Source organism: Macrotis lagotis, chromosome 2 (genome assembly GCF_037893015.1).
Source record: "Macrotis lagotis isolate mMagLag1 chromosome 2, bilby.v1.9.chrom.fasta, whole genome shotgun sequence".
In the NCBI taxonomy this organism is placed as follows: Eukaryota; Metazoa; Chordata; class Mammalia; order Peramelemorphia; family Peramelidae; genus Macrotis; species Macrotis lagotis.
In genome coordinates, this window is record NC_133659.1 from 203,700,869 (window position 1) to 203,720,988 (window position 20,120).

At 41.4% G+C, this 20,120-nt stretch overlaps 1 protein-coding gene across 1 annotated transcript; it reads left to right on the forward strand.

Annotated features, from left to right (window-relative positions):
- Window positions 1-7,194: 7,194 nt before the first annotated feature.
- Window positions 7,195-19,866, forward strand: MRPL38 (mitochondrial ribosomal protein L38). The gene is made up of 9 exons (XM_074224542.1): window positions 7,195-7,331; window positions 7,443-7,622; window positions 13,628-13,759; window positions 13,848-14,056; window positions 14,325-14,397; window positions 14,619-14,664; window positions 14,926-15,084; window positions 15,254-15,390; window positions 15,624-19,866. Exons 1-9 carry the CDS (start codon window positions 7,265-7,267, stop codon window positions 15,758-15,760), a joined length of 1,140 nt encoding a protein of 379 aa, XP_074080643.1. The 5' UTR covers window positions 7,195-7,264; the 3' UTR covers window positions 15,761-19,866.
- The last annotated feature ends 254 nt before the right edge of the window (window positions 19,867-20,120 follow it).

Consider the following 20,120-nt stretch of genomic DNA (forward strand, 5'->3'; position numbering starts at 1 on the left):
ATAATCAATTGCATGCTTTGAAATTAGTTCCAAAGAGCAGAAAGAGGTCTCAGACCTTTCTGAATGCTAAGCACCTTCTTCAGAGATGTCTTCCTACTCTATAGCAACCACACAAACACCCTCTACAAAATTCTCAATGTCCAGATCCTTTCAAAACACCATCTGGGTAGATGCCCAAACTAATATCAAGGAGAGCAACCAAATAACCTGCATCTTGAGGAGGCCCTTTTGGTTGCTTGGTATGAAGAAGATCCATAGTAACCACTTTACTCTGAGACAGCAGGCTAGGAAGCAGTGGGGCCAATCTTCATGGCCTACATAATAACTAATAAAAATCAGGTCAGCATGTTTTATTGGATATTTTGTGAAATATTTACAGAATTACATTTTAATCTGGATTGGCTGCACTTGGAGTGGTTGTGGGCCACTATGTGTTTGACATCTTTGATGTAGCAGATAGTCTGAATTTGGAATCAGAAGCACTGTGGATACATATCCTGCCTCTGACTTCTTAGAGGGGTATCGCAATTTTCTCAGTACCTACCTCACAGGGTGGTTGTGAGGCTAAAAGGATTTTTATTGTGAATGTAAAAGCACTTTGCAGACTTGAAAGCTCTACATAACATCAGTTTGGGTAGAAGTAAGGCTAATTCCTTGACCCCCTAATTCCTAGGCTAGGCCAGTGAGTGCCCTTTATATTCCATCATGAGTGATAGCACAGGGAAGTGTCCTAGAAGTGGATCTGAGTTCTCATCTTGGCCATTATCTACTAACTAGTCTCAGACAAAGCACTAATCTCTCCCTGGACTAGTTTCTAACAAAATAAAGAGGGTTAGAAGACTAGATGATCTCTTCCAGTCTAATCTTAAAATAATGAAATTATATTGGGCAAAAATTATTTATCACTTATAAAATATCTGTTGCCATGTTGCTCAGTTATTTCAGTTGTGTCTGTCTCTTTGTGACTCGAGTCACAAACCAAGGGGCTTCCTTGATAAAGTTACTGGAATGGAAGTAGCTTGTGATTTCCTTCTCCAGCTCATTTTACAGATGAGGAAACTGAAGCAAATAGGTTTAAGTGACTTGCCAGAGTCACACAGCTAATCTTCCTAGGCTAGACTCTAGGCTAGACACTATCCACTGCACCTCCTACTTGCCCATAAGTAAGCTAGGGATTATCAAATGGGGTTCAGAATAAAAATTACTTTCCCTGATTATTCAAAAAGAATGGTAATGTCTTCCATCAGATTCTTATTGCACAGAAAACTACCATGAATAATTAGTAAGCCTAATACTAATAATTAGTAATCAGGAAAAAATTGGAGATGTTGATAGACTAGAAGTTAAAATATTCAAAAGTTAATGAGCTCTCTGAGTAGGAGTGAGGTTAAGATCAAGCAAGGAGAAATAGAATGGTCTCACTGAGGTGAGTCGGCTCTTAGCAGTCTGGAGGGTTATGGGTTCTGTGAATCAAGGGACATGGTGGGGGCTGTCTTCCCTTGTGTCTGAGACTCTTGAGATTTCCCATCAATCTTTCAAAAGGTCATGCTTATGTCTTTCAACCACCTTTCAAATGCTTCCTCTGAAGTCCTAGGTATTCAATGATCAGGGATCTCTTGGACAATTGGGAGTTGCATTCCCTTATACAGAAAAAGTATAGCATTCAGTGTTACAGAGTGTACTCCAAGAAATCACTCTGCCCCATGGATATGGGTGGAGTTGTTATATATGCATTATTTCATTTTATCTTTATAACAATACTGTAAAGTTGAATTAAAAAGCCTGGGGTATCCTGTAATTTAGAATCTAGTTTAAAACTGCACCAAGATATTTGGGACATTCTGTTTTATCCCCGTTTTACTGATGAGGAAATTGAAGTACAGCAATATCAACTTCAGATAGTTATAAAGTTAAAAAAAATCACAAACTGGAGTCAAGAGTTCCTGGATTCAATTCCATCTCATGTTCTCCCACTAAGTCTTTTCTTCTAAACACATCCAGTTCTTTCAACTGCTCCTCTTACAGTAAGCCCTCATGGCCTTTCAACACCCTAGCTGCCTTCCACTGATCATTCTAGCTTAGAACAATAGCAACTATATTTGGGCAAAAACAATTTTATTTTGTTGGGGGTATGGATTGGGGGAGAGGTAGTCAAATATGTATGAGAGGGTAAAAGTATGAAAAGGATAATCTGAAAGAGGCAATCACAGACCTAGATTCAAGCTCATCTAATCTGGCTGTCAGTTTGAACCATGGGAAGGTGTCCACATCTGGTAGAATAAGAGTTCCGTGAACCATGTCCTGGGGAGAGGAAGGAAAAGCACCTGAGTTTATAGTCTCTCCTTTGAAAGTCTACTAAAGAGGTCACTTACTGGTTCAGAGGCCATTCCTCTAATGCAGCTTCTCAATCCCTACCCCACTCAGGAAACAGAGGGAAGACTTAAGCACTACCCATTGGGGACTAAGCACATCTTGGAAGTGGCCAGGAGTCTGGCCAGACTCAGTGCTCCAAAGAGTGTGCTCTAGACTGATGTGTCTTTAAACCATGATACCAATACAATAGCTTAGTTGTCAATAGCTGAGAGAAGCAATGCCACCATGACTCACAAAAGGGCCCCCTAGAGAGAAATGGGGGCTGTTGCCCCCGCATCATCCCCTCCAAAAAAAGTACACAAACTGCAATTTTGCCCAAGGCCAAGCCAAAAAATTTCACCTTCGTTTCAGTCTTGCCTCCCAAGGTTAGACATTGGGTTGTATGAATCAAAGGGTTTTGAGTACTTTCCTGTGGTGTTGCTGCTCCCTGGTGGTAAACTAGCATTCAGCTACTGGGTTGGTTTAAGGATGGTCTTAGACCAGAAAATGATGTTTAGAAAAAGGAATAAATCCCATTACCCTAATACCCTGGTGGCCACCCATTGCCCATGCCTGGTTTTAAGAATGAACATAAAGCTCTTCTGGGCATACAGGTAGGGGTCACTAGGTGGGGAGGGAGGCCTTCATATTATGTAATGCTAAATGATAGCAATTATTGCCAGAAATTGTTAAAGAATTATAGAAGCATGACTAATATGTTTAACATAATTATATATAACTTATATCAGATTACTTGCTGTTAAGGGGAGAGGGGAGGGAGAAATATGGAACTCAAAATCTTACAAAAAATGAATATTGAAAACTATCTTTGCATGTTGTTAGAAAAATAAATTAAAAAAAATTTTAATAGGGCTCCCTAAGTGGGAAGTATGAAGCTGAAATGATTGGTGAATTATTTGGGTCCCTTTCATATGTGGTCATTTTAGTTGCTAAACAGAAAAATTTCTAGAAGCAAAACTGATTTTTTTAAAAAATCCATTTGAGAAAAAAGCCTCTCATAAAATTTTGAGAAGAGACAGACTATCCTGAGAATCAGAGATATAGAAGCCCCTCAGAAGAATGAGGATGTTTGAAAGTAGAATGATGCTAAAGTAATGATAGTTGCTGAACATTGTGATCCATCAGCTTGTTTACATGTGACTATTTTTAGAGGGTTATAACTGAGAAATTATAAAATCAAATAATTCTTTGGAGACTGTGTGAAGATTACATTGGGACTCTTGGGGTCCTTGCTTATAGAGGCATCATGGATTGGAAATATTAGGAGTTAGAAAAGAAGAGCAGACAGAATTGCAGGTGAGAAAAATGAAAGGTTGTAGATAAAGCTTTCAGGAGCTGAGCCAATAAAACAACTTTGCAGCATCCTTGACGTGCATCATACTGATTGTCACAATGAAGAATTTCTGAAGAGCTATCTGGGTCTATTAGCCTTGAGCACCTTCTACAGGCCAAGAAAAGAGGCAGCCCATGGTACAGCAGGTAGAGCTGAAAGTTCCCACACCTGGCCTGAACTCAGAAAGACCTGAGATCCTATCCAACATCCCATACTTACAAACTATATGAACCTGAGCAAGTCCCTTAATTTCTGTTTGTCTTAATCCGCTGGAGAAGGAGATGGCAAATCATATTAAAAAACAAAAAAAACCCTCAAAAAAAACCTCATGGACAGTATTATTGTACTATGGTCCATGGGGGCCAGAATCAGACATGACTAAAACAGCAATTCATTTTAGGACAGTTTAGGTGGCAAAGTAGATATCATGCCAGGTCTGTAGTCAGAAAGACTCCTCTTCCTGAGTTCAGATCTGGCCTCAAGACACTTCCTAGCTGTGGAATCCTGAGCACTTCACCCTGGTTACCTCAGTTTCCACATCTGTAAAATAAACTGGCCTTAAAAGGCCTTCTAGATGAATTATGAAACATATTTGTGAGGTTTTTTTGGGGGGGGAATGTCAAGGAATACTCCAGATGCTGGGGAAACTTGACTGCTTTGTGACTGTTTAGAAAGTTACTTTATTTAATGTATTCTGATGGCAAGGACACTCAGAGTAGTTATAGGTGATATATGTATAGGGAAGGAGGCTGATTGTGACCCCCCCCCCCAGTCCAGATTAGAATTAGTATTTAGTCTTCATGAAGTGGATTCACTTGGAGATCTAATTAGATGGAATTACTTTTTTAGATCATGGGACTTTTAATTGGCTTTTGTTTTGTATCTGACATCAGGTATGATCAGCAAAGGAAGTGCTGTTGAGTCAATGCTCTCTTGAAGTCTGGAATCCCAAAGGAGGTTTGGACACTACACAGGTTGACAGGTGTATTGGGAGAAAAAGCTGAAGGGGTGACTTTTCAGTGTAACCTAAGTTTGGACCCTTTTGACTTGACTTCCCCAAATGTGACATTTGAATAATGTCTCAGATAAATCTAAAATTTGACTTAAGATATTTGACTATACACATGACCTCTGCCTGGAAATTGACACTCAAAATTACATCTATAAAGGAATTTTCCTTTGATGTCCTGAATCTTTATAGTAAATTGCTAACAGCCAATCTGATACAGAAATTTTAGGTCAAGTGGAGTTTAATAGCTAGAGAGGCCAGCATGTGGTTTTTAACCTCTGCTGTTAGCTATATGTTTTGAGAATTAAGATTCTTTGATTTGACTTTATTTTGTGCTAGGAAAAGGATATTTAGGTAAGAATAAAGAAGGTTATACAATCTCAAGATACACTTCTGTGCAGTAGCAGTTTCAAGTTTTACTTTGAGAAAGGAATGTAAGTCAGTTGAGTATATGAGGAATAAGAATCACCTATAGTTTAGTTAAGAAACATTTTGGGAAGAAAGAAGAATTTATTTTAGTTAAAGATACTTGAGTTATTTTAATGAAGAGCAAGAGATTGAGGCTATTTGTATGTCACTTGCTGGACATTCTTTACAAAGATGGTCATCTAATGTAAATGTTATAAGCTCAAGTTAATTTGATAATTTTCAACATTCACTTGTGAACAATTATGGAAGTTGTGTTTTTTTGTTAAAGTATGTATATCAATGTGACAGTAAAGCAAAATATGAATTTTAATAGCTTTAGAATTTTATGGTCTAATGATGAAAATATGAATCCATCTGATAAAATGTTGTGTTAAGAAGTTCCTTTATGGGGCATGTAGGTGGAACAGTGGATAGAGCACCAGCCCTGCAATCAGGAGCACCTGAGCTCAAATCCGGCCTCAGACACTAATAATTACCTAGCTGTGTGGCCTTGGGGTAAGCCACTGCATTGCATTGCAAAAACCTAAAAAAAAAAGTTCCTTTACCAATTGAGGGACATTCACTAATTTCCAATTCTTTGCCACCACTAACAGGGCTGCTATATTTTTGTTCAAGTGATGTTTTTACCCTTTTTCATCATCTTTTCAGGGTATAGACCCAGTAGTGGTATTGCTGGATCCAAGGGTACGCACATTTTTGTTTCCCTTTGGACATAATCCCAAATTGCTCTCCAGAAAGGGTGGATGAGTTCACAGCTCCACCAACAATGTTATTAGTGTCCCAGATTTCCTGCATCCCTTCCAACATTGATCATTGTACTTTCTGGTCATATTGGTCAATCTGAGAGGTGTGAGCTGGTATCTCAGAGATGCTTTAATTTGCATTTCTCTAATAAGTAATGATTTGGAGCAATTTTTCACAGGACTATGGATTGCTTTGCTGTAAGTTGCCTTTGCATATCCTTTGACCATTTGTCAATTGGAGAATGGCTTAACAAACTGTGGTATATGTATATCATGGAACACTGTTGTTCTATTAGAAACCAGGAGGGAAGGGAATTCAGGGAAGCCTGGAGGGATTTGCATGAACTGATGTTGAGTGAGATGAGCAGAACCAGAAAAACATTGTACACCCTAACAGCAGCATGGAAGTGATGATCAACCTTGATGGACTTGCTCATCCCTTCAGTGCAACAGCCAGGGACAATTTTGGGCTGTCTGTGATGGAGAAGTATGGTCTCCGTTTCACAAGAAAAGCCAAAATAAACTTTTTTTTTGCTCAAAGGGGTCTCTATATTTTCTAAGTGGATTTTTATCCCACACCACATCCTTTTTGTTTCCCCTTTTATTGTTAGTCCCACTGGACTGGACGCTCTCCTAAATGCGCACTTTTACTGATAGTTCCCCAAGTACAGAATTTTCTTCTCCCACTGGTTCTGCCTCCTGCTTCCTTCAAGGCCCAGCTACAAGCCTTTCCAACTCCTTCTTACAGCTTTTCCTCCCTTGCCGGTTCCCAGTGCGGCCTGTCTTATTTCTACATTTTTTTGCTTGCATTGTTCCCCACAATTAGACTCTGAGCTCCAAGAGCCAAGGGCCCTTTTTTTTTTTGCTTTCTTTGTATCTTCACTGCTTGTCCATAAGTAGCTTCTTTTTTTTTTGTTTTTTCCAAGGCAATGGGGTTAAGTGGCTTGCCCAAGGCCACACAGCTAGGTAACATATTAAGTGTCTGAGGCCGAATTTGAACTCAGGTCCCCCTGACTCCTATCCATTGCACCACCTAGTTGCCCCCATTAAATAGGTTCTTAATAAATGCTGGATGACTACTCAGCACCTTGCCTGGCATGGGGCTGACGCTTCATACCTCCTTGCTCATTTAACTGACTGGTTGAGGAGGGGGGCAACTAGGAAGCCACAGAAGTTAACGAGGATGGAGGGGAAGGAGCGGAAGTAGCCGGAGATCGAGGGCCCGCCTGTCCTGGATGCTCCAATCAAGGATTGCCCCGCCCCCCGCCCCGGTCACGTGGGCCCCCGGGGCGGGGCCAGGCAGGCGCGGGCCTCTCCGCTCAGGCAGCGCCGCGGCCGCCTCTGTGGGGTCCTGGCGACAGAGTTCAGTCGAGGAAGATGGCGGCGCCCTGGCGGCGAGTCGCGCTGTACGGAACACGGAGCGTCCGCGGCTTCGGCACCGCGGGTGAGAGGCCGAGACGGGGAGGGAGCCAAATGAGGCCGGGGTCGGGGTCGCGTCCTGAGGGCCGGACCTAGCCTTTCTCCCGGTGACTCCCGGCTTCTCTCCGCTCCGCAGCCGTCCTGAGCCGCCGGGCCGCCCCGCTGGGGCCCATGCCCAACGAGGACATCGACGTGAGCGCGCTGGAGAGCCTGGAGAAGTACCGCAGCTTCGACCGCTACCGGCGCCGCGCCGAAAGCGAGGCCGAGGCCCCGCACTGGTGGAAGAGCTACCGCGACTACTTCCGGCAGCCCTCAGGTGCGAGAGGCCCGCGGGCCGCCCTTCCCGACCATCGCGAGACTCGCCGGGGCCCCGCCCCGCGCCCCCCCCCCCCGGCCTTTGCCCCCTGACCCTGGCCGCGCCTTCCTTTCACTGATGAGGAAGCTGGCGCCCCGGGGAGCCGGCAAAATGGCGGTAATTCTTACTGCGTTTAGGATGCACCTGGCACTGAGCGCCACCTCTTTTCATTTGATCCCACAACACTTCTGGAGGGCAGGGGCTATTGTGCCTACTTTTCAGACGAGGAAACTGAGGCTGCCCGGAGTGGCTTGGCCAGGGTTGCACAGTTAGGATAAAACCTGTATTCTTAGAGGGAGCACCCAAAAAATCAAGGAGATGGAAGATACGAGAATCACATAGGTTTATATAAAACATACTACAGATCTCAAAGTATTACCCCAATGTCAATTCCTACTAAAAGTTGTTATTATAATTAATACTGCTGATTTCTTGGTGTAATGATAAATGTATGAACCAGGGTGAAAATACAATTTTTTTTGCTCTTTCCTTGCTGTGATCCCAAGCAAATTTTTCTTTTCTGAGTCTCATTTTACTTTTTCGTAAAATGGGGAAAATAATCTTTGTACTACTTAACTCTTAGGGAGATTGCAAGGAAAGTGCTTTGTAAAAGCCCTCAAACAAGACATGTTATGATCACTGAATTCTTTATAGTTAATGTTACCATCACTCTTATTTAAGTCATGCTGTTTCATCCAATGCTGACACTAATCCTGTGAAGTAGGCAAACATCATTTCATCTCATTTTATGGTGGAGGAAAGTAAGGTTGTATGAGCAGTTCAGTAGTAGGATCCAGGCTGAAACTTATTTCTCAGCTTCAAATTTATTGGTTTTGTTTTTAAAGTTGTTTTATTGATATTCTTTTTTTTTAAACTATCACCATCACTTCCCTGAACTTTTCCATAGAACACTCCCTTGTAAAAGAGGTAGGACAAATCAATATTTTGGCTACCTGAAAATATAGAGATATGCTTCACCATGAGTCGTTTCATCATATCTCAGAATTTATGTTCATTCTTATAGTTCAAAAATATTTTGTTACATTCATATAATTCACATGGACAAAGTGGAGATTAAATTGGATAGAAAAAATGATTTTGGAATCAGACAGTCCTGAGTTCAAACCCTATCTCAGATTCTAGTTGTGAACCCTTGGCAAATTATTTAATAAGTTAAGTTAATCTACTTTAGCAAAAGATATCTGCCTCAATGGGATTTTGTAAGGATCAAATGAGATAATATTTGCAAAACTTAAAAATATGCTGGACCTGGAGTCAGGAAGATGCATCTTCTTGAATTCACATCTGGTCTCAGACACTAACTAGCTGGGTGACCCTGGACAAGTCACTTAACCTTATTTGCCTCAGTTTCCTCATCAAGTAGCCAGAGAGGGAAATGGCAAGTCACTCCAGTATTCCTGCCAAGGAAACCCCAGAAGGAGTCTTGAAGAGTAAGACATGACAACAACAACATGAAAGATAGATGGATGTAGAGAGAAATGAGGCAAAGAGATCAGTTAGAGGTAGTAATCTAAGGGAGAGGTGTCAAAAGTCTGAAATAGGGTGGTGGCTATGTGAGTAAAGAGACTGGTGTAAAAGATGTTGAGAAGTAGATTTGTTGATGCCTTGTGCATGTAGGTGTGAGAAAGCTGTAGAGCTTGAGAACCTTGGGAAGAGGAAAGATGTTGGAGGTCTCAGTAGAAATATCAAAGTTTAGAAGTGGAAGTAGAGAAGATTTAGGAGAAAGGTGAGAGTTCTAGATGGATATTTAGTTCAAAGATTGTGGTGGAGATCAAAACTCAAAAGAGCAACTGTGACAAGATATTTCAATTTGGGAGATCTCTGCATAGAAACCTAGCATCACTGTGTGACATTGGGCAAGTCATTTAATTCCATTGCCTAGCCCCCCCCCCCCAAAAAAAAAGAGATTAACAAGAGAATATTAGTAGAATTTTTATTGAGCCAGTCTCTAACCTGGGCAGAACTGTTCAGGTCATTACACAAAATAGATTTTCTCTTTGGGATTACTCCTTGTTGTTATGAAAATAGAGATTATACATGTACATTCATAAGGGGGAAGGGAACAGGAAGGTACATCATAAAACAATCCTTTTGATGGTTTTGAGTGATTTTTCTCAGGATAAACTCATTAGACCAAGTTAATACAACAATTACTGCAAATTTGGGCAGTCCCGTTTACCCACATAAGACACAAGTATCCTTGAATCCCTTGGATGGTTACATTGATTATTTAGTCTTGGAGGATATTTTATTATTTTGCTTGAGTTTAGGAGAGCTTATACATTTTTTCTGATTCACTTAACACAGGCAAGTACTGATCAAGGAAAGAATGCAACCTTGTCAGGATTAACAAATACTCCAGGCTGGTTGGTTCTTTCTGATTCTTGGCCAGAGTCTGCCTGTGAAAAGTATCTCTAGAAAACAGATTATTGGTAAATTACACATATTATAATGATCAATATGAAAATCACAATTCTCTTTTAACCATGTAAAAAGGAGTCTAGGACAGAGCCTCGATGTATCTACACCCTTAATGGGACCTGGTAGAGTTGGTGGTCCTGCAAAGGAGACTGAGAAGGTGGGAGGAGAACCAAGAGAAAGAGGGATCCAGAAAACCCAGAGAGGAGAGAGTGTCCCAAGAAAAAAGAGGTTATTAAAGTATCACATGTCACAGAAGGGGAAGAAAAGAAAGAATGGGGATGGAGAAAAGCTTTAAGAGTTGGCATTTAAAAGACATTAGCACCTTTGGAGAGAGCAATTTAAATGGAGCTCTGAGGTCAGAAGTCAAATTGCAAAGGGCTAAATGTAAAGAAAATGCAGTTCTTGAGGATAGGTGCTTTTTCTAGGAATTTACTAAGAAAACAGCTTGAGGACATGGTGAGGTCTGGGGAAGGTGGGAGCCTTGGGTGCGTTTGTTAGCAGTGGGGGGGAAACTAATAGGTCAAGAGAGATCAGAGATAAAAGAGAAAATTATGGAAATTACCTGCTAGAGAAGATGAGAGGGTTTGGGGTCAAGCACACATGTGGAGGTCATGGCTTGTTGAGGAGAAAGGGCCCCCCTCCCCCTTCATCAGAGAATGGAATAAAGGAAAAGAGAATGGGGTATGATGGCGAAAAGTTATGAGATGTAGAGCAGAGAAGGAGGAGGAGATGAGGATAGCCTTTATTCAGTAAGGAATGAGTTGGGGAGGAGGATGGTGTAGGAGACCTCAAAACATAAGAAGAGGTTCTGTCATTTCAGGTCTGTCTCTTTGTGATCCCATTGGAGGTTTTCTTGGCAAACATACTGGACTGGTTTGCCATTTCCTTTTCCAGATTATTTTCCAGATAAGGAAATTGGGTCAAACAGGGTTAAGTGACTTGCCCAGGGTCACACAGCTAGTATCTAGTATTGGAGGCTGGGTTTGAACTCAGATCTTTCTGACTCTTGGGGAAAGCCTAGTTGAGATTAGATAATACTGTAATAGACCCACCACAGTTCAGCTGCAGAAGCCAAGGGAGCAGGGGATAGGAGTGTTATCCTAGGGGTAGGACCTGGCAAGGGACAAAGGACCAAAGGATCTGAGAGGAATAGATAAAGTAAAATTGAGAAGAGAAGAAACAAGCCTGAGCAGGGACCAGGGCCTGAAGTAATGGGACAAAAAGCTGGAAGCTTTGCAGGTCCCTGTGACTGTACAGAGCCCAGGGCTAAGTTTGGTACCCAACCCCCTCATATATGCTGTTCTAATGGTCTTGGACAGTATGAGGAAGATGGATCGATTTAGGAGATGTGAGGTATAGAGACAGATAAATGATAGGAGGCTGTGATCAGATAAAGCAGTTACAGCCTTCTGGATCCTTGAATTGGTTCCCTTGTAACCCTAAGAACAGGACCCTCCCTCTCTGTGAGGCTGAGGTGGACCAGAGGAGTGGTCCTGAAAGGTGAATAGATTGAAGAACTGGGAGGTTAAGCTCTACTATGAGAAGTGGTGATGGATGAACAACTCTGATCCAGGGTCTGAACTCATTAGGAAAGGAAGGAGAATGACCGGAGGTTGGTGGCTAAAATCCACCAAGATCTGGATAAGGTGGAAAATTTGGAAAAAGTGACCCCCGAAGGGAGAAAGGGTTAAAGAGGCGACAGGTGAGGAATATTCTGACTCCCCTCCAGGGCCAGTGTATCAGGATATAGGAGAGGGTACAGGCACTACTGAGAAAACTGGGTGGAGAGGCAGTGTCAAAGGGATCCAGGACTTTGTAACTTGGCCAAAGTTGGGAGGACTTAAAATGCTGAATGAGATATGCACTACTGAACATAGACAATGTGGGAATTTATTTTCTGGACTCTTATTACAGGGGGAAGGGAGGGGATTCTTTTTCCACTTGTTAAGTTGGAGAAAATGCTTATAGAAGAAAAAAAATTTTTAAAGAATGGAAGGAAGGGATTTAAATCTATTCTCCTGTGAGCATGAATGGAATGGCAGTTCCAAAGGGCCCCGTAAAAGGGGCTGGTAGAGCTGGAGTGGACTTTGGATTGAGGTAGAAAAGGTTGAGAGAGCTGACAGTGGAAGAGTGTAGTGAGGTGGTTTATTCTCAGACAGTAGGGATTCAGGAAAACTGGGTTTGGGATAATAAAAAGGAATAGAGCACTGGCCCTTCAGGAGGACTCTGAGTTCAAATCCAGCCTCAGATACTCACTAGCTGAATGTTCCTGGGTTAGTCACTTAATCCTGATTTTCTTCTAAAAAAAGCCAGAAGTTTACTAGCCATCTGGGGAATAGTCTAGGCAGAGTTGAAGTGAATGGGAGAGCTCTGGTGATGATGATGTCACTCTCTGTCTGGGGTCTTCTTTCATATATCCCTAGACTTCGCAGTTTGTTCAGCCATTCCCCCCACCTATGGACACACACTTTTCTTTTGATTCTTTCCTGCAACAGTAAGTGCTACTGTTAATTATTTACATAAAAACTGAAAAATATCTTGTGTTTCTCTTTGACCTTCTTGGGGCGTTGCCTTTTCTCCTTTACCCAAGCGCCTTCCTCATTTCCCTTATTTGAGAAAACATGGACCTCAGTTGGGCGTGTTCTCCCTGTCACTTCATTCCTTATCACCCACAGCTCCCACATAATTTCTGCCTATGTCCCTGGTTGGGATGCGGAACCACTGCCAGCATCCTGATTATGGCAAGCAGAGAAGATCGAAGCTGGGGCAAAGCTGGGAGCTCATCTGCTCGACCGCCCTCATTTTACAGAGCAGGAAACTGAGGCCCAGATGGGGCGGATTACTTAATCTAGGCCATATCCTCTGTTGTTTAACTTTTTGATTTTGAGTAAGCCCTCTCCCTCCCTTGGTTTCAATTTCTTCTTCAATAAAATAATGGCATTATGCTGCATGATCTTGAAGTATCAGGATACTTTTTTAAAATTACATGTAAAAATATCTTAACATTCATTTTTAAAAATTTTGAGCTCCAAATTCTCTCCCAACCCTGACTCGCCTCTTGCTTTGGCATGTAATATATTTATTATACATGGGAAATCATGTAAAACATTTCCATGTTAGCCTTGTTGCAAAAGAAAATGCACATACAGAGAGAAAAATAAAGTTTTTAATCTCTCCTCAAAGTTTATCAGTCCTCTCCCAGGAGGTAGATAGCATTTTTCATCATGTGTCCTTTGGAATTGTCTTAGAGCATTGTCTCAATCAGAGTGACTAAATCTTTCACAGCTAATTGATGTTATAATAATGCTATTACTGTGAACAATGTTCTCTTGGGTTTACTCACTTCTCTTTTCATAAATTCACTTAAGTTTTCAGGTTTTTCTGAAACTTTTAGGATACTTCTAAGATTGCTTTAGTTTTTTTTTCATCATACTAACATGTAAAAGTATAATCCAAAAAGAGTGGAGGAATATAATTATAACTATAAACTTGATATAAATCTCTACCTTCTATCTTTCATCCAGATCCGAAAGAAAAAATAGACATTGGATTTCCTCCCAGCAAGATTCCCCAGAAGCACCAACAGGTCCTTGAAAGGAAGAAGATCCTTCGGGAAAACCGGGCTAAGATGGAGAAGGCTGCCCACCTCCGTGATGGTGAGTGCCACTCCAGGATAGGGCATGGGCCAGGGCAGGCCAAGCCCATTTCTTGGGGGTTACTTCTTCCTTCTTCTCCCCTTTACAGTCTTGATCCCCCTGGAGGAGGTGAAGGCCGATTGGGAGAAGACCATTGGCCCCTACCACAAGCAGCGTCTGGCCGAGTACTACGGCCTCTACCAACACCTATTCCTTGGTGCCACATTTGTGCCCTGGGTCCCACTGAATGTTGCCTATAGTCTGGGAGAAGAGCTGATGATGCCTGTGTTCCAGGGGAATGAGGTTACCCCCACTGAGGTAACCTGCCCCCTTACACATGTGCCTTTTCCCCCTCCCGCATCAGTCCAGGGCATCGGGGTCACAAAGCCTTGGTGGTGTCTTCCTGCATCGTGTGATGTTAGGGGAATGGCTCAGAGCACTTTGGAGAGGTAGAAACTGAGGATTCTGACTCTCATTCACCTCTCTGTTTCCTGCTTGCCTCTCTGACACAGTTGTCTCCCACTGAACTCTGCCCGGATTCTCTTTATTCTCTGTGTACACCTGTCGCCTCTTTCCTTTTCTCTAGGCCATTAATCCCCCAGAGGTGATGTTTGAGGCAGAAAAGGGTTCCTTGTGGACTTTGCTGCTCACCAACTTGGGTATGTTCCCTTTGGCCTATCCAGCCATCATCCCTCCTTTCTTTCCTGGGTCTCTGTCATCATTGAACTGCCCTGCAAACTAAAGCCCTAGAAGTGGAGAGGAAGTGAGGGTAGAGAGGACTGCGCTGAGCATGGTGCAGGCTGAAAGGGCCATCCTTGTAGAGCACCAGATCCCATATCCATCCTGTGCTCCATGGTGAGCAGCCTCTCTTTGTGCACAGATGGCCACTTGCAGGAACAGGATGCTGAATACATCCACTGGCTGGTGTAAGTATAATGGAGTGGGGAAGGGGAAGAAGGGTGTGGTAAAAATCCAGCTCTGCAACTAAACTTCTCCAGAGGTGCCTCTACCAGTGGCCAGGCCACGAAGATGGGGCTTTGGGGGAAACCAGGGCCGAATGCCTGATAACCTAATACCTCTGCATGTACTCTGGAAGGAACCGGCCTGAAGATGGGGTGATATGTTCCCCTCCCAGAGTTAATGAAGAGGGGTTACCTGCAAACACAAAACATAATCTCCCTGACCAGGACCAACATCCCAGGCAGTGACGTGTCTGCGGGAGAGGAGACTTGCCACTACCTCCCACCCTTCCCCTCAAGAGGAACTGGTTTTCACCGCTTCGTTTTCCTCCTTTTCAAGCAGCACGGACCCATCAACTTTTCTGAAGATGCCCGTCCCTCACCCTGGTAACTTGTCCTCTGAGGCCACCCTGGGTATGCCCGGAATGGTTGAGTCTTGTTCTTGGCGCTCTGAGCTTTCTGAAATTTGACTTGTGATTGGGGGAATGAGATGGGGTTTTCCCTAGGGTAGATTCTGAGAAAGGATGAGGCAGATTCTTTCATCTTCTCTTTATAGTTACCGTCTTGCTATGAGAACATTCCGCACCTTTGATTTCTATAAGAAGCACCAGGACTTCATGACCCCAGCTGGTCTGGCTTTCTTCCAGTGCCGCTGGGATGACTCTGTCACCCACGTCTATCACCACCTGCTCAGTAAGTGGGACAGGTGGACTCAGGAGAGGGAGCCCATTGCAAGGGATCAGCATTTCACAGGGACAGGGGAACAGGGACACACTCCCACCTCGCCTACATAAGCTAGCCCATGGCCCCTACTCTGAGCCCTGTCACAACATTGTAGGAATAAGAGAACTGGGGTGTGGGACGAGCAGCTTGGGGCTAGTGGGGGAGGGCGAGCATCCTCCTGAACTCACTCATGCACTTTGCAGACATGCGGGAGCCAGTCTTTGAGTTTGTACGTCCACCCCCCTACCATCCCCTACAGAAGAAGTTTCCTCATCTGCAACCACTTCGATATTTGGATCGCTACCAAGACAGCGATGAACCTACCTATGGCATCTACTGAAGGATTGAATCATCCAGCTGTAGAGGGTACCTGAAAGGGATGAGATGACCCACCCTGGCCTACTTTGTCTTTTAAGGACCACTTGTAGTAGCCTTCTGCTACCTGGGAGCTCTTCCTGGGACCTGTTATCCCTGGGCTCTTCTTGTACTATCCAGTGATTTGAGAGTGAGAAGGAACTGTAGGGTATCTAAGACAAAATGTGAATCCAGATGATTTTGGATCTGCAGCATAGTAAAGTAGATAGCTGACCTTTGAGTCATTGCTCTAGCCCTCTGAGTGACAGTGTACATTCAAGTCCCATGTACTGGATGTGTGACACTAGCTTCTCAGAGTTCTGGGAAATACTCTTTCCCTCAATATATTTTTATTTATTTCATTAAATAGATCTCAGTTACATATAAAATAATTTTAACACTATTTTTGAGTTCCAAATTCTCTCCTTCCCTTCCCTCCCCACTTGAGAAGGCAAGCAGTTTGATAAAGATTATATGTGTAAGGTCATGTAAAACATATTTTCATGTTAGTCATGCTCTAAAGAAAGCACGGACAACAAAAAGAAAAAAATTTGTTTGATCTGCATTCAGACTCCATTCCTTCTTTCTTTAGAGGTGGATAGGATAGTATTTTTCATTATAAGTCCTTTGGAATTGTTTTGGATCATTGTATTGCTGAGAATAGTTAAGTCATTCACAGTTGATCGTCATACAAAATTGCTGTTATGTGTATACAATGTTCTTCTGATTCTGCTCACTTCACTTTATCAGTTCATATTGGTCCTCCCAACTTTTTCAGAAGTCATCTTGCTCATTATTTTTTATAATATTATTCCATCATAATCATATACAACTTGTTAAATCATTTCGCAATGGGTAAGTATTCCCTCATTTTCAATTTTTTGCCACCACAAAAAAAGAACTTTTATGTATATCTTTGTATATTTATAGGCCCTTTTCTTTTTTTCTCTGATCTCTTTGGGATACAGACTTAGTAGTGGAATTACTGGATCACTAGACACAGATTTACACCCCTTAGTTGCTCTCCAGAATGGTTAAATCAGTTCACAACTTTGCCAACTGTGCATTTGTGGTCCAATTTTTTTTTTAAGTTTAAAAAAATGATTTTAGGGGCGGCTAGGTGGCGCAGTGGATAAAGCAGTGGCCCTGGAGTCAGGAGTACCTGGGTTCAAATCCAGTCTCAGACACTTAATAATTACCTAGCTGTGTGGCCTTGGGCAAGCTACTTAACCCCATTTGCCTTGCAAAAACCTAAAAAAAAATGATTTTAATGTAAAGACAAAGGCATCAGTGAAATATTTTTAAAAGCAAGAAAACATGTTAATTTTTTTTTTGGTAAAACCTTCATTTTCTTATTCTGTACTTTCCCCCTTATTTTTCCCCCCATTAAAGATTTTGAGTTTTACAGTTTTTCCCCCAATCTTACTTCCCTCCCCCCACCCCCACATGGAAAGCAATCTGTCAGTCTTTACTTTGTTTCCATGTTTTATATTGATCCAAATTGAGTGTGATGAGAGAGAAATCATATCCTTAAGGAGAAAACAAAAAGTCTTAGAGATAACAAAATCAGACAATATGTTTTTTTTTTCCTAAATTAAAGGGAAGTCCTTGAACTTTGTTCAAACTCCACGGTTCTTTCTCTGGATACAGATGGTATTCTCTATTGCAGACAGCCCAAAATTGTCCCTGATTGTTGCACTGATGTACTGAGCGAGTCTATCAAGGTTGAACATCACCCCCATGTTGCCATGAGGGTGTACAGTGATTTCTGGTTCTGCTCATCTCACTCGGCATCAGTCCATGCAAATTCCTCCAGGCTTCCCTGAATTCCTGTCCCTCCTGGTTTCTAATAGAACAATAGTGACATATGACAATATGTCAACAACGACATATGTATGTGGTCCAATTTTTCCTCGTCCTCTCCAGCATTTGTCATTTTCTTTTTCTGTCAAATTATCTATTCTAATAGGTATGAGATGGTACTTCAAAGTTATTTTAATTTGCATTTCTCTAATCAGTAATGATTTAGAATATTTTTTCATGCAACTGTAAATAGTCTCAATTTCATATGAAAACTACCTTTTCATATTTTTTGACCATTTATCAACTGGGAAATGACTTTTTTTCTTATATATTTGACTCAGTTTTCTATATATTTGAGAAATGAGGCCTTTATCAGAGAAACTTCCTATAGTTTTCTTCTTTGCCTGCTTTTTTTCTAATCTTATCTGCATTAGTTTTGTCTCTGTATAAACTTTTTAATCAAAATTTTCTATTTTTATCTCCAATAAGGTTCTCTTTAGTCATAGATTCTTTCCTATCTATAGATCTAACAGGTAAAAGGTTCCATGTTCCCCTAATTTACTTAGGATATTCTTTCTCCTTTCGAATCCTCAATGATATAAGTTTATAGCATTTTTAAGATTTCTCTCCCCACCTCCTCCCATTATATAGTAGCTATGGCAGCTCCATACTCAGAGCAGCAAGAAAATGTGCTTATTTAGTAAAAGTATTAAATGGACCCCAAGTCCTTGGTTGCCTCTTCTGTATTGTATTGCTATCCCTAAACACAAGTTAACAGAAGAGTGATCCTAAAACAGGCATGTGTAGCCATAGTGGGAATTTTAGAGGCAGGTGCAGACTGAGTCAAAAGGAAGCAATTTCTACAACTGCAGTGGTTCTAGAGATCATTATGATCAGAAGATTCCATGACCAAAAAACCTAAAACCCAGGAGATCTGGACTTGTCAATTGAATAGAAAGAAGAGAAAGTGAGACATACCTGTTCAGCAATATTACAGATTTTATTTTTTATGTTTCAAATATTCATATATGTGTAGGGATGCTGACCTACTCTCCAACCAAAAAAGTAAGGAACTGATTATAATACTAAATTATAATACTAAAATGAACTGTAAAATGCCTAATCACCCTTTATAAAAATTTCTTGACTAAATAATGGTTGTCTCTACCTCAGATTAGCTCTCAAAAGATAGTTAAGCATTTGAAAATAAAGACAGTCCAAGATGAGAGCAGCTGTGTGTAGTGATGCTAAGGAAGCAGAAGAGGAATTTTCTATATTCTTATCTAACTGTTAATACTTTTAGAAGTGTGGGACTAGGGGGATGGGGGAACAGCTAGGTGGTAAAACAGATGTAGTCCTGAGCTTGGAGTCAGGAAGATCTAAGTTCAAATCCAGCCTCAGACCCTTAGTTATGTGATGTTGGGCAAGTCACTTAATCTCTGTTTGCCACTGGAGAATGCCAAAAAAAAACAACCCATGGACAAAGTCTGTAACCATAGTTATTAAAGCCAGACATGAGGAAGCTAGGTGGCATAGTGGATAGAACACCAACTCTGGAGTCAAGAGGACCTGAGTTCAAATGTGATTCAGACACTTAATAATTGCCTAGCTGTGTGACCTTGGGCAATTCACTTAACCCCATTGACTCGAAAAAAACAACAAAAAAAGCAAGAATGAAGGACAAACATCAACATGTGGTTGGTATTATCCTTTGTTCTCAGACTCTTTGGCAATGCCTTTAGCTTCAACCCTTATGGAATTTGGTTTGGCTTTTTTAAATGAAATTTTTTAATATATATATATATATATTTGTGTGTGTGTGTGTGTGTGTATTATATAATTTATATATATATATATATATGTATATAATATATATATCATGTCCTATTAGGTATGTTTTATTTATTTGCATTATCTACATTTACTAATGAATCTGTCCTATACTTCCTCCAAAGGAGCCATTCCTTGAAACAAATTATGAAGAAAAAAGCTTCACAAAACTAAAAATCATAAAAAAAAAACCCAGCATTAGATCCACTATCCCTAACACCTATGGTCTACCACTTCTGTAAAGAGGGTAGAGAGTGTCTTCTCATATTTCTTCTTTGGGGCCAAGCCTGTCATTTTTAACTTTGTAGCATTCAGCTTCACTTGTTTTTGTTCCTTTCCACTTACATAGAAATAGTCATGGTATAGATTGTTCTCCTGTCTCCATTCATCATCACCAGTAATGTTTCAATCATATTCAAATACCAGTTTACCTATTCCCCAATAAATGGGCATCATCTTTATTTCTAGTTTTTTGTTAATTATTATTTACCTTTCAAATACACCAAAGGAAGAACAAATGTAATAGAATATGTTTGAGGAAGTTGCCCCAGAAAAATTATTCTAACTGCATTCCTTCACCAAAACTGCTTTCAGGCTCACTAGATTTAGGTATTGGCCCAGATTTACTTGCTCTTTTGTGTTGGGAAAATTATACAAATGTGTATCAGTAAAAACTCTTCTTGCTCTAGCCCTCATTTTTACCTGGAAAATGC

Bases quoted from the DNA above. Each gene is read 5' to 3' on its own strand.
- MRPL38 (XM_074224542.1), top strand. From the start codon at position 7,265: ATGGCGGCGCCCTGGCGGCGAGTCGCGCTGTACGGAACACGGAGCGTC. The intron at 7,332-7,442 runs GTGAGAGGCCGA...TCCGCTCCGCAG, and splicing joins CCGCGGCTTCGGCACCGCGG to CCGTCCTGAGCCGCCGGGCC. The intron at 15,085-15,253 runs GTAACTTGTCCT...TTCTCTTTATAG, and splicing joins GATGCCCGTCCCTCACCCTG to TTACCGTCTTGCTATGAGAA.